Source organism: Lolium rigidum, chromosome 2 (assembly GCF_022539505.1).
Source record: "Lolium rigidum isolate FL_2022 chromosome 2, APGP_CSIRO_Lrig_0.1, whole genome shotgun sequence".
Lineage (NCBI taxonomy): Eukaryota > Viridiplantae > Streptophyta > Magnoliopsida > Poales > Poaceae > Lolium > Lolium rigidum.
In genome coordinates, this window is record NC_061509.1 from 225,334,668 (window position 1) to 225,346,833 (window position 12,166).

The 12,166-nt window shown below is 46.6% G+C and overlaps 2 protein-coding genes across 3 annotated transcripts; both read right to left on the reverse strand.

Moving 5' to 3' along the window:
• Nucleotides 1-5,936: 5,936 nt before the first annotated feature.
• Nucleotides 5,937-6,976, reverse strand: LOC124688227 (peroxidase 31-like). The gene has a single exon (XM_047221938.1). It carries the CDS (start codon nucleotides 6,974-6,976, stop codon nucleotides 5,945-5,947), a length of 1,032 nt encoding a protein of 343 aa, XP_047077894.1. The 3' UTR covers nucleotides 5,937-5,944.
• Nucleotides 6,977-7,699: 723 nt separating this feature from the next.
• LOC124688228 (chaperone protein dnaJ 16-like) lies at nucleotides 7,700-11,656 on the reverse strand. Of its 2 annotated transcripts, none has more exons than XM_047221940.1 (12): nucleotides 11,392-11,656; nucleotides 10,925-11,048; nucleotides 10,769-10,851; nucleotides 10,573-10,684; nucleotides 10,385-10,489; nucleotides 9,951-10,001; nucleotides 9,007-9,093; nucleotides 8,819-8,927; nucleotides 8,590-8,738; nucleotides 8,453-8,506; nucleotides 8,088-8,385; nucleotides 7,700-7,992 (listed from the first exon to the last, which is right to left on the reverse strand). In XM_047221940.1, the coding sequence occupies exons 1-11, from the start codon at nucleotides 11,553-11,555 to the stop codon at nucleotides 8,098-8,100; spliced, it is 1,326 nt and encodes a 441-aa protein (XP_047077896.1). In that variant the 5' UTR covers nucleotides 11,556-11,656; the 3' UTR covers nucleotides 7,700-7,992; nucleotides 8,088-8,097. The 2 variants fall into 2 exon arrangements, with proteins under 2 accessions (XP_047077896.1, XP_047077895.1); XM_047221939.1 differs by having other exon boundaries at nucleotides 8,093-8,385; nucleotides 11,392-11,655.
• Nucleotides 11,657-12,166: the final 510 nt, after the last annotated feature.

The following is a 12,166-nucleotide window of genomic DNA, read 5'->3' on the forward strand; positions in this document are numbered from 1 at the left end:
TTATTTAGGCTTAAAACTAATCCCGAAGGTAGATGTAGAGGAAGTGTGCCGACCGCGATCACATTGACCTTGGATCCGTTTCCAACGCGCATCGTCACTTCATCCTTCAGCAGTTGTCGTTTATTCTTTAGTTCCTGTTTCGAGTTACAAATATGAGCAACCGAACCAGATATCAAATACCCGAGTACTAGAACGAGAACCAGTGAAATGAACATCTATAACATGTATATCAGATATACCTTCTTTCTTCTTTTTGACAAGGCCGCTCTTCAGATCAGCCAGATACTTGGAGCAATTACTCTTCCAGTGTCCCTTCTCCTTGCAGTAATAGCACTCAGCATCAGGCTTAGGGCCGTTCTTAGGTTTCATAGGAGGCATGGCAGCTTTCTTGCCACCCTTCTTGAATTTTCCCTTAGACTTGCCCTGTTTCTTGAAACTGGTGGTCTTGTTGACCATCAACACTTGGTGCTCTTTCTTGATCTCAATCTCCGCAGCTTTTAGCATGCCAAAGAGTTCAGGTAACTCCTTGTTCATGTTCTGCATATTGTAGTTCATCACAAAGTTCTTGTAACTTGGTGGCAGTGATTGAAGGACACGATTAATCCCCGTACCGTTAGGAATCACTATTCCCAAGTCACTGAGTTTCTTCGCATGCCCGGTCATGGCGAGCATGTGCTCACTAACGGAGCTACCTTCTTCCATCATGCAGCCGCCGCATGAGTCTCAAAAATAGTCTTCAACTCTTTCATCAACTCATGAGGATCGTGGTGCTCAAAACGTTTTTGAAGATCGGATTCCAGACTGCATAAGATGGCACACTGAACTTGAGAGTACCGAGTTTTCCGAGTCGCGTAAACAGCTTTTACTTCATCGGTTTCAGTTTACGCAGCGAGGTCACCTAGCGGTGCATCAAGCACATATTGCAGATTTCCGCCGAGAGAGGAAGATCCTCACATGACGGAACCAGTCGGTGAAGTTGCTACCGTTGCTCTTAAGCTTTTCTTTCTCTAGGAACTGGTTAAAATTGATTGGGGACGCCATCTCTACAACATATATTTGCAATAGTTTAGACTAAGTTTATGACAAATTGAGTTCAAATTTTAATTCTACATAATTAAAAATCTAGGTGAACTCCCACTCAAAACAATATCCCTCGCATTGTCTTAGTGATCACACGAACCAAATCCACCGCACCTAAACCCGATCATCACGAGAAAAGGTGTGATTTCAATGGCGAACACTCAAAGTGTTCATCATATCAATCATATGATTCATGCTCTACCTTTCGGTATCATGTGTTCCGAGACCATGTCCGTACATGCTAGGCTCGTCAAGGCCACCTTAGTATCCGCATGTGCAAAACTGTCTTGCACCCGTTGTATGTACTTATTGAATCTATCACACCCGATCATCACGAGATGCTTCGAAACGACAAGACTTGATAACGGTGCTACTAAGGATGAACACTTTATTATCTTGAGATTTTAGTGAGGGATCATCTTATAATGCTACCGTCGCGATCTAAGCAAAATAAGATGCATAAAAGGATTAACATCACATGCAGTTCATATGTGATATGATATGGCCCTTTTGTCTTTGCGCCTTTTGATCTTCATCTCCAAAGCACGGACATGATCTCCATCATCTTCGGGCATGATCTCCATCATCGTCGGCGTAGCGTCAAGGTCAATGACGCCGTCTTCATGATTGTCCTCCATGTAGCAACTATTACAACTACTTTGAAATACTACTCAACATGAAATTTAAAGACAACCATAAGGCTCCTGCCGGTTGCCACAATACAATAATGATCATCTCATACATATATTCATCATCATATTATGGCCATATCACATCACCAAACCCTGCAAAAACAAGTTAGACGCTCTCTAATTTTGTTTGCATATTTTACGTGGTTTAGGGTTTTCGATATAGATCTAATCTACCTACGAACATGAACCACAACGTTGATACTAATGTTGTCAATAGAAGAGTAAATTGAATCTTTACTATAGTAGGAGAGACGAGACACCCGCAAAGCCTCTTATGCAATACAAGTTGCATGTCGAACGAGGAACAAGTCTCATGAACGCGGTCATGTAAAGTTAGTCCGAGCCGCTTCATCCCACTATGCCATAAAGATGCAAAGTACTCAACTAAAGATAACAAGAGCATCAACGCCCACAAACCATTGTGTTCTACTCGTGCAACCATCTATGCATAGACACGGCTCTGATACCACTGTAGGATAACGTAGCATAGAAAACAAAAAATTTCCTACCGCGAACACGCAATCCAAGCCAAGATGCAATCTAGAAGACGGTAGCAACGAGGGGGTATCGAGTCTCACCCTTGAAGCGATTCCAAAGCCTAAAAGATGAGGCTCTTGTTGCTGCGGTAGACGTTCACTTGCCGCTTGCAAAAGCGCGTAGAAGATCTTGATCACGATCGGTTCCGGCGCCACGAACGGGCAGCACCTCCGTACTCGGTCACACGTTCGGTTGTTGATGAAGACGACGTCCACCTCCCGTTCCAGCCGGGCAGCGGAAGTAGTAGCTCCTCTTGAATCCGACAAGCACGACGGCGTGGTGTCGGTGGCGGTGGAGAACTCCGGCGGAGCTTCGCTAAAGCACGCGGGAGCTATGGAGGAGAGGGGGCGGCTAGGGTTTGGGAGGGGTAGCCGGCCACTCAAGGGGGCGGCCAGGCTGTGGTCTTGGGGTGGCCGGCCCCTCCCCTTGGCCCCTCATTATATAGGTGGAACCCCAAGAGGTGGTGTCCAAGTCTTCGAATAAGACCCGAACCAAAAACCTTCCATAGGAGGGGGGAAACCTAGCCAAGCTAGGACTCCCACCAAGGTGGGAGTTCCACCTCCCATGTGGGGTTTGGCCGGCCCCCTAAGGGGGAGTCCACTTGGGACTCCTCCCCACTAGGGTTGGCCGGCCATGGAGGTGGAGTCCCATGTGGACTCCACCTTCCTTGGTGGTTTCTTCCGGACTTTTCTAGAACCTTCTAGAACCTTCCGCGACATTTTATTCACATAAAATGACATCCTATATATGAATCTTATTCTCCGGACCATTCCGGAACTCCTCGTGATGTCCGGGATCACATCCGGGACTTCGAACAAATATTCCAACTCCATTCCATATTCAAATACTACCATTTCAACATCCAACTTTAAGTGTGTCACCCTACGGTTCGTGAACTATGCGGACATGGTTGAGTACTCACTCCGACCAATAACCAATAGCGGGATCTGGAGATGCATAATGGCTCCCACATATTCAACGATGACTTTAGTGATCGAATGAACCATTCACATACGATACCAATTCCTTTTGTCACGCGATATTTTACTTGTCCGAGGTTTGATCTTCGGTATCACTCCATACCTTGTTCAACCTCGTTTCCTGACAAGTACTCTTTACTCGTACCGTGGTATGTGGTCTCTTATGAACTCATTCATATGCTTGCAAGACATTAGACGACATTCCACCGAGAGGGCCGAGAGTATATCTATCCGTCATCGGGATGGACAAATCCCACTGTTGATCCATATGCCTCAACTCATACTTTCCGGATACTTAATCCCACTTTTATAGCCACCCATTTACGCAGTGGTGTTTGGTGTAATCAAAGTACCTTTCCGGTATAAGTGATTTACATGATCTCATGGTCATAAGGACTAGGTAACTATGTATCGAAAGCTTATAGCAAATAACTTAATGACGAGATCTTATGCTACGCTTAATTGGGTGTGTCCATTACATCATTCATATAATGATATAACCTTGTTATTAATAACATCCAATGTTCATGATTATGAAACTAATCATCCATTAATCAACAAGCTAGTTTAAGAGGCATACTAGGGACTTCTTGTTTGTCTACATATCACACATGTACTAATGTTTCGGTTAATACAATTCTAGCATGATATATAAACATTTATCATAAACATAAAGATATAAATAATAACCACTTTATTATTGCCTCTAGGGCATATCTCCTTCATCCTCGTCCGACATACTCTTAGGCGGTTAAGCCCGAAATAAGAGCCGAGGCTCTGATACCGATTGAAAGGATCGTATGCCGCACCTAGAGGGGGGTGAATAGGTGCTAACCAATTTTTAGTTCTTTTTCAATTTAGGCTTGACACAAAGGTAAATTCTCTAGATATGCAACTAAGTGAATTTACCTATATGACAAGGTAATCAACTAAGCAAGATATAGCTACACAATATAAGAGATAGAATAGGATAGAGGTAACCGAGAGTGGAGCACGCGGAGACACGGAGATGATTCCCGTAGTTCCCTTCCTTTGCAAGAAGGTACGTCTACGTTTGGAGGAGTGTAGTTGCTACGAAAGCCAAACCAACAGACCACGAAGGCTTCACTCGGATCTCCTATGGGCAACGCCACGAAGGCCTAGCCCACTTCCACTAAGGGATTTCCTCGAGGCGGAAACCGGGCCTTTACAAGGTTCTTGGGGCACACATCCACAACCGAATTGGAGGCTCCCAAATCTGTAGCAATACAACAATCAACAACAATAACACATCAACAACAATCAACTAGGGAACCAAAAGGAACACTAGCAAGAGGGCCCTCAAACAAATGAGGGAGAAATGTAAATCGCTTCGGTGAGGATGTAGATCGGTGTCTTCTCCTTCGAATCTCCAAAGATCAACAACTTTGGTTGGGGGAGGAAGGAGATCTTGCAAATCTTGTGTTTTTGAGGTGGCTCTAATGGAGGTGAAGCTTGGCAGATTTTTGTGCAATGATTGAGCAAGGAGCAAGGTAGAAGAAGGGGGTATAAATACCCCCTTCCAATTTCCAGCCGTTGGAGCTTCCGGGGGGCCGGATAATCCGACCTAAGTAAGGGCCGGATAATTCGGCCCCCCCGGAAAATCCGGCTCCGGGGAAAACCCGGCCAAATGTCCGGCCCCTGTCCAGAGCTGTTTTTCCTTAGGTCCTTAGCCGATTTCGAGGGCCCCGGATATTTTGGAAATATCCGGCCCGGATTATCCGGCCCTGTGGCAAATCCGGGCAAATATCCGGGCAAATCTCCGGCCCATGTCCAGGGTGTACTGAGCCACAAATCCTCAAGTCCTTAGCCAAAAAATGGGGCCCGGATATTTTGAAAATATCCGGCCCGGATTATCCGGCCTGGTGATCCTGTTACAGCTTCTTTTTGACACGACTTACAACATCCATCACACATATATATGTATCTATATAATCCATGTACCACTTAAACAAACATTAGTGTATCACATACATTGACATCAAACACATAAAAACATAATATGAGAGATGTTCTTTCAGCCGTGAACCGTGATACTCTTGGGACACGGGGAGAAGAAAAAAACGGTTCATTGGGGGCAAGACTAAATCTTTTAAGGCCGCTCACCAGAGTACTTAAGGGGACTGAGATGTTTTTAATGAGGCGGCCTGCTGACTTAATATATGGTGTTTTCAAAAAAAAAAACTTAAATTTCTTTTTCTTAATCTCTCCGATCTATATTATTGGTACTGAAATGGATGTATCGACAACTAAAATATGTCTAGCTACATATATATTAGCATCAACTAATATGAATAGGAGAAAATAGTAATGAAAAACAAACACTAGAGTTTCTTGTATATTAAACAATGTGACTTTACAGTTTACACATATCCTAAAGAAACAGTAGGGAATGAGATCATGAAACGGATATACTTAGGACATACCTGAGTTAGAGGATATGATAGATGAAAAAGAAAGAAAATAAATATAAATAATGCGTAGATGTCACCGCACACACAAACTAAAGGGAGGGATTACTGGATCGAACAAGAATTAATTAAACTCGACATATCACCCAGCCTCTATAACTTTGTTGCTTGAATCTGAGTGCCACCATGCAGTGATCGTCGCGACACATTTCATATCATAGCACGATCACTGGGTGATGGGCCCGCTGTTGAATGCGTCGCAGCGCCGCCTGATCTCGCCGTCGGCGCCGGTCTTGACGCCGTACATGCTGAGCTTCTCCATGGCTTTGGAGAAGTCGTCGAAGAAGTCGGCGTTGTTGGCGGCGTAGCGCTGCACGAAGGGCTTGGTGCGCATGTCGGACCACATGTCCTCGTCGGTGCTGAGCAGGCCGAGGCCGCGCTGGATGTTGACGTAGTACATGTTGTCGAACTTGCCGGGGGTCATGATGTCGTTGAAGGCGGCGATGGTCGGGTCCTTCTGGTAGTTCTGGCACGCCGCCTGGAGCCCCTTGGCGTAGGTCGGGTTCATGCTGGGGTCGAACGGCGCCGGCTTGCCGCCCTTGTCGCGGTAGTTGTAGATCCTGGACGCGAACTCCTGGCAGTGGGAGAAGCCGAGCGTGTGCGCGCCGGAGAGCGCCACCATCTCCTGCACCGTGAACCCCTTGGCGAGGAAGAGCTCGATGATGCGGCCGACGGTGAAGTTGGAGTGCGGGAGCTCCACGTCCGGGGCGGCGGGGTTGGAGGAGAGCGAGTCCTTGCGGCCCAGCGGGACCGGGTACCTGGGGCCGCCGGTCATGGTGATCAGGACGCGGGAGGCCAGGGCCAGGATGTCGGCGCAGGAGACCACGCCGGGGCACTCCAGCTCCAGCGCCAGCTTGGAACGCACCACGGCGTCGAAGGCGTCGCCGGGGAGGGAGTGGTTGATGTCCGCGTCCTTCTCGGACTTGGCGTAGTGCGTGGGCGCGATGAGCACGGAGGCGTCGCAGCCGCTGACGAAGCAGTCGTGGAAGAAGACGCGGAGCACGCCCGCGGCGGTGGTCGGGTTCGCCATCTGCTTCGACTGGACCACCTCCGCGATGATCCGCTCCGCCCGTGGGCACGTCTGGCTGTAGAAGTCCGGCGACAGCTTCACAGGAGGCGGGGGCCCGGCATGCACTGCCACCACCGCGGCGGCGAGGAGGGCGGCCGCGGCCAGGAGGAGGAGGGACATGCGCCGCATGGCTGCTAGCTGCTGCTTGGTACGTGGATCCTGCGCGCGTGTGGCTCTTTGGGTTAATTTTATCCCTCCTAGCTTAGCAGGCGACGTCAGGGCCGGCGAGGTGCGCGGCGGTCCAAGAAATGCGAGGGAGAGGGGACGGCGGGGGACTTGGAGAGGATGTTTCTCGGAGCCGGTGGAGGGGAGCGAATGGCGGGAACGGAGTGGCCGGGAGTGCTTCTAGGAGGAACAAGAGGCCGGAGAGGGAGAGCAGACATGCACCATGCATGTCTGAAATAACGTGTCCATTGCTCTGGTCTTTACTACCTTTAGGCCTAGCTAATTGCTAGCTGCGTTGTTACGTACGATTGCTGCATTCTGTTAGCATACATTCATGGCGAATTGCCCAACTCCCTGGTTTTCAGATTGCACAAGTAAATGGCTTCAGTTGGTAACGTTATGTGCTTATTAATCAGGAGCTCAGCACTCGAGTATGGTCATACAGAAGCTCACTATCTAAAAACTTATTCACTAGTCAATACTGGAGTATGCCAACGACAGACTCACAGCTGCTAAAATGATGTCGTTCCATTGATGTTTCATCAGTCAATTTGTGGTGAAGCCTCTTTGTTAAATTTATCACAAGAAACCAATACTGTACTAGAAATGATGCAACTCTCTTAAATGGGAGATCCAAGCAAAGATTACGTCAAGCAACAGATCAGCATTGGCATCACCAAAAAAGAATGAATGAATGTAACACTGGATTCTGCCGTAGTCTTTAACATTACATGTTCTTAAGGCTGTATACAAACAACAATAACCCTCTAAATTCAGAGAGGACAGATGCAGCACCAGCAATCACCTAACAAAATGCTACGCATACATTTCTTTACAACATTTCCAAATCTGCCCAGATTCCTGAATTTTCAGGAAACAATTCCGTACGGTACAAGGAGAAAAGATAAGAGCAAGCGCGTGCCCTTCGGGAGGTCAAAACGAGATCCTTGCCATATCCTGTGAGTACCAGGTTGTAGTACCTACAGATAATAGTATAACATTAGAATTAGAAAGGAAGAAAGGTGAATAACTGCAAGTGGTGTCATCAAAACAAAATAATACAGTAGGACAATACATTACGTCTTTCAGCAGGGTCTTCTCTTGTCAACTTTCAAGTGATGGATGCTGAACCATTTCTTCCTGCGAACGCGCTCTTTAGCTTTCTTTTCCTTTTTAGGGCCCTCTTCATCACTCACTGGTGCCTCCATCGCCGGACTCTTCGATTTCTTCTCTTTTTTCGCACTGTGTTCATCATCAGTTTTGGACCCTTTAGAGGATGGCCTCTCTTTGCCGCCACTGGAACTCCGCTTTAGAGTTGGGCTGTTGGTGTAGGATGCATGGATTGCATTCCTTTCGTTGAGAAGCTCATCGATCTATGAACAAACCATGACGTCAGAACAAGATGAGAAGCAGAAACAAATTGTCTACAATTACACATACCGTTTGCATTTCTTGAGCATATCTGCTGGTCATCTCAGTGAACTTTGCCAAAACCTGCCAATTTCAGCTCTTAATAATGACGTGCTTTCACTTAACAGGCCATTTTAGTAGAGAATATTCAGAAGGTGAGGGAATACCTCCCTATACTCTGACTCAAATTTAGACAGCTCAGACCGCTTTGCAAGTATCTTTGCCTCCACGCTTCGTAGCTTCTCCTTCTCAGCGGTAAAGGGTTTGGCACATACAACCTCTACGGTGTAGGTTGCACTTTTGAAGAAATTATCGCCTAATAGAGTAATTACTTTATTTAAGCCAATGCTTGTTTGCCATCAATAATTTTACTGGATGTAACATAAAGTGGCATACCATAAACAGCAAAATAATGGGTCCCTTCTTTCAGTTCATTAACTTCACATGGTTGAAAGCCATCCAATCTCTTAAAGAATGCACTATCAGGATCTTTTGCAGCAGCAGCCTGGAAATAATTGGAACTTGTAAAGAGGTAACACACAAAGAAACACAAGGAGACAACAAGACACTACTTGTATACTCACTGAATTAGTATGTTCAAAACGGTACACAGGAAAGCCAAGAAAGAACATCCCAGCAGAAGTAACTTTCCCGGTCTTTGCACTATCTTCCTGCAACAGACTGATAGATGTTAGCCGATAGAATGCTCAAAAAAGCCTCAAAACCTAGCGCGCCAAAAATCAAGAACAGAAGTTTAGTTTCAAGACATTACAGTATATGCAACACAAATTTCACGACATGAAAATGTGACTAATCCCATCACACTAGAAGACCTGGTTAGGCCATAGAATGCAACACGTGCAAGTGCCAGAATTTAAAGAAAGCTTCTGGATAGGGGATAGAATCACAATTATACTTTGTTAAGGTTTAGGCCATTTACAGAAAGCAGCTCCCTGGTAAGATTATGCAGAAAGCAGTTTATAGCAGATGTCCCTGGTCCCTGGAGGCCTGGAGACATACGGGCCATATCTAAACCTCAGATGATGCTGGCGACATATCTGGCATTCACATGAATTTACAAAATGCAATTCTAAGTTACCTACGTGAGGGAAGAGGGAAGTTCCAACTGTATAAAGAAAGCAAAGCTTCTAGGCTTCACGTGGTACAACTATTACAATGCAACTCAAGGTTTTTTTAGGAGTAATCTTAAGGTTAAAAGAAAAAAGGAACCGTTGAGTCACCGAACAATTAACACAAAGATGATTCTAATAACACAGGTTTGTACGAAACAAAATACATGTTACAGAGAAACATGGAATAATGCACCATATGATCTAGAACGTCCTGTGGACTATGTGACACACACTTTTCAGAAAGAAAATATTAGGAAAGATCAACAGCTGATGGCAACAAATAAATCATGCATTGACAATTCATGCTTGGCAGGTGACAAACTAGTTGCAAATAGAAGAGTCGTTGGAATTTATTTCTGTCAAGAATAAATAAATGATAAACCGGCTAAACATACCTGTAAAGCAAGGCTTAACCCACCGTTTTCTTCAGGTTCAAAATAGAGCAACTGAAAGGAAAAGGATCTGCCTTAGAAATAAGAACCTATATGTGAAACCCGAAATTTTGCTAAACTTGAAGTGCAATCACACAAAATACGGTGTCCAGATTGTTCCCAATTTCAAATATCCAATGCCATGATAATCTCAAGGGAAACAACTAATTATCTGTTTGGTTAAAAAATTGAAATGGTGCACATATCATCACAAATTTCTTGATATTCAGAATGTGAAAAAATAACTAGTAGAAAGGAACAAATACATAGTTCATTTATCCAAGTGCAACATCACAATGAAGAGAAGATGTAGCTTCTCAGCCAAAGAAATGTAATGGAGTAGTTAAGTTGTGACAAGAATAAGACAGGTAGGTGCAGATGACAAATTTGCAACTGACCTTGAATTTACTTTTCGAAGTTGAACGGACCCTACACACTAACCCCAATTTGGCTTCTTCCTCTGTTATGTCGACTGAATAAAAATGAGCTGTTTGTTTCTCCACCTGCCAACATTTAAATCTAAAATATTACTTGCTCGACCAAAAAAAAAATGCATAGAGAAGAGACAATGGGAGCAGTTGTCAACCTTCTTGCACACGGATTTGCCCAGATGAAGCTGAGAAATCTCCACCGACCCATTCAACGCCTCCTCTAAAACTGTTGCTGAAACTGTGGTCTTAATTGGTACCCCTAGCTTGCTACACAAACGTGACTATCATTACATGGCGTCATAAACAGATTAAATACTGTAGAATAAAACAGAAATATCCTCAATAAGCTACCTAAAAAGAGCTGCAAACATCGTATTTACAGTGTTGAGACTCGATAGGTCGAGCTCCAGTTCATGACTATCTGCTTCGATGGCCTGAGCGGTAACAAAAGCGTTAGTCGCAGGAGAAAGAAGCCACTCAGACTACTGAAATCATGTCGTAGGCCACCTCGAAACCGGAGGAATCATACTGCCGCCTTTTATCTGGATCTGACAGGATGTTGTAGGAGAATGTGGCTTCCTGGAACTTCTCCGAGGCCACAGGGTCATCTGCGTTCTTATCTGGATGGTACCTGCAGGACGAGCGAATTACTGAAACAGCTGCCTGTGGCCCTTCATCAAACTATTGCTAAACAAGCTAGCGGAGCTAGTACTGAATTACATAATCATCCTGGTCTGGTGTTTGAGTCTAACACGCAGTTCAAAAAGGTCCCAGAAAATGGTGTGCCGGCCGTTGCTAGAAGCGACAATTTCATTCAAAATTAGCTAATAGACTCTCGTACTAGAGCTAAACTGATGCGAAATGAGCTAATATCCGCAGAAAGTAGAGCAATTCCTCCTATAGACCGAGCTGACTCCTGAGCAAGCAGAGCAAGAGCGCGAGAGAACTGCCCGAAATCCGAGAGCTAGACTTACTTGAGGGCCATGCGGCGGAAGGCGCTCTTAATCTCCTGCTCCGTGGCATTGCGGCCCACCCCGAGCACCTCGTACGGGTCCCTCCTCTGCGCCGCCGCGCCGGCCGCCGCCGCGGAGTCCCCCTTGCTCTCCGACTTGAAGGACCCGAACTTGGGGCCCGCCATGGACGCCGCCTCAGCACCCGCCAAGCCGGAACCCTAACCCCCAGACCTATACAGCAGCAGGAGCTCGCTCGCTCAGATCTTATGGCGGCGGCGAGGAGGAGCGCGCCGTGGACACCGACTACCCGCCGCGGCCGTCGGCGGCGGCGGGACACGGCTCCGGAGGGGCAGCTGCGAGGATTTCGCCGGCCCGGCGGAGGCTGGCGAGCTCCGGGAGCTGCTGATTTGGGCGCGGTGGCGACGGAGGGGGCAAGGGAATGGCGACGAAACGAGGGCGATAGCCGATAGGGAGAGAGACAAAGGACGAATTATTTAGGCGCCGACAGGTGGGGCCGGCCGGCGGTGGGCCAGCTCGTGTCTTTTATTTTTTGAAATGAAGCCTTGCCCCGTTGGAGCGCAGTGTGTCGCTGTCTTGGCCGCCCGCCCTCGAGGTTCGACTGTAGCACTGCCTACGGCCCACGAGCGCCAATTTGGCAAATGGATTCGAATGGCAGGTTGGGCCCAGATTGGTGGGGCAGAACTGTAATTGAGAGAGGGAGGTGTTGGGAAGGTAGACGATCTGGAAGATTTTGCTGTGGAATTCCATGGCCAGTCGACGGGGATTGCAACATTTC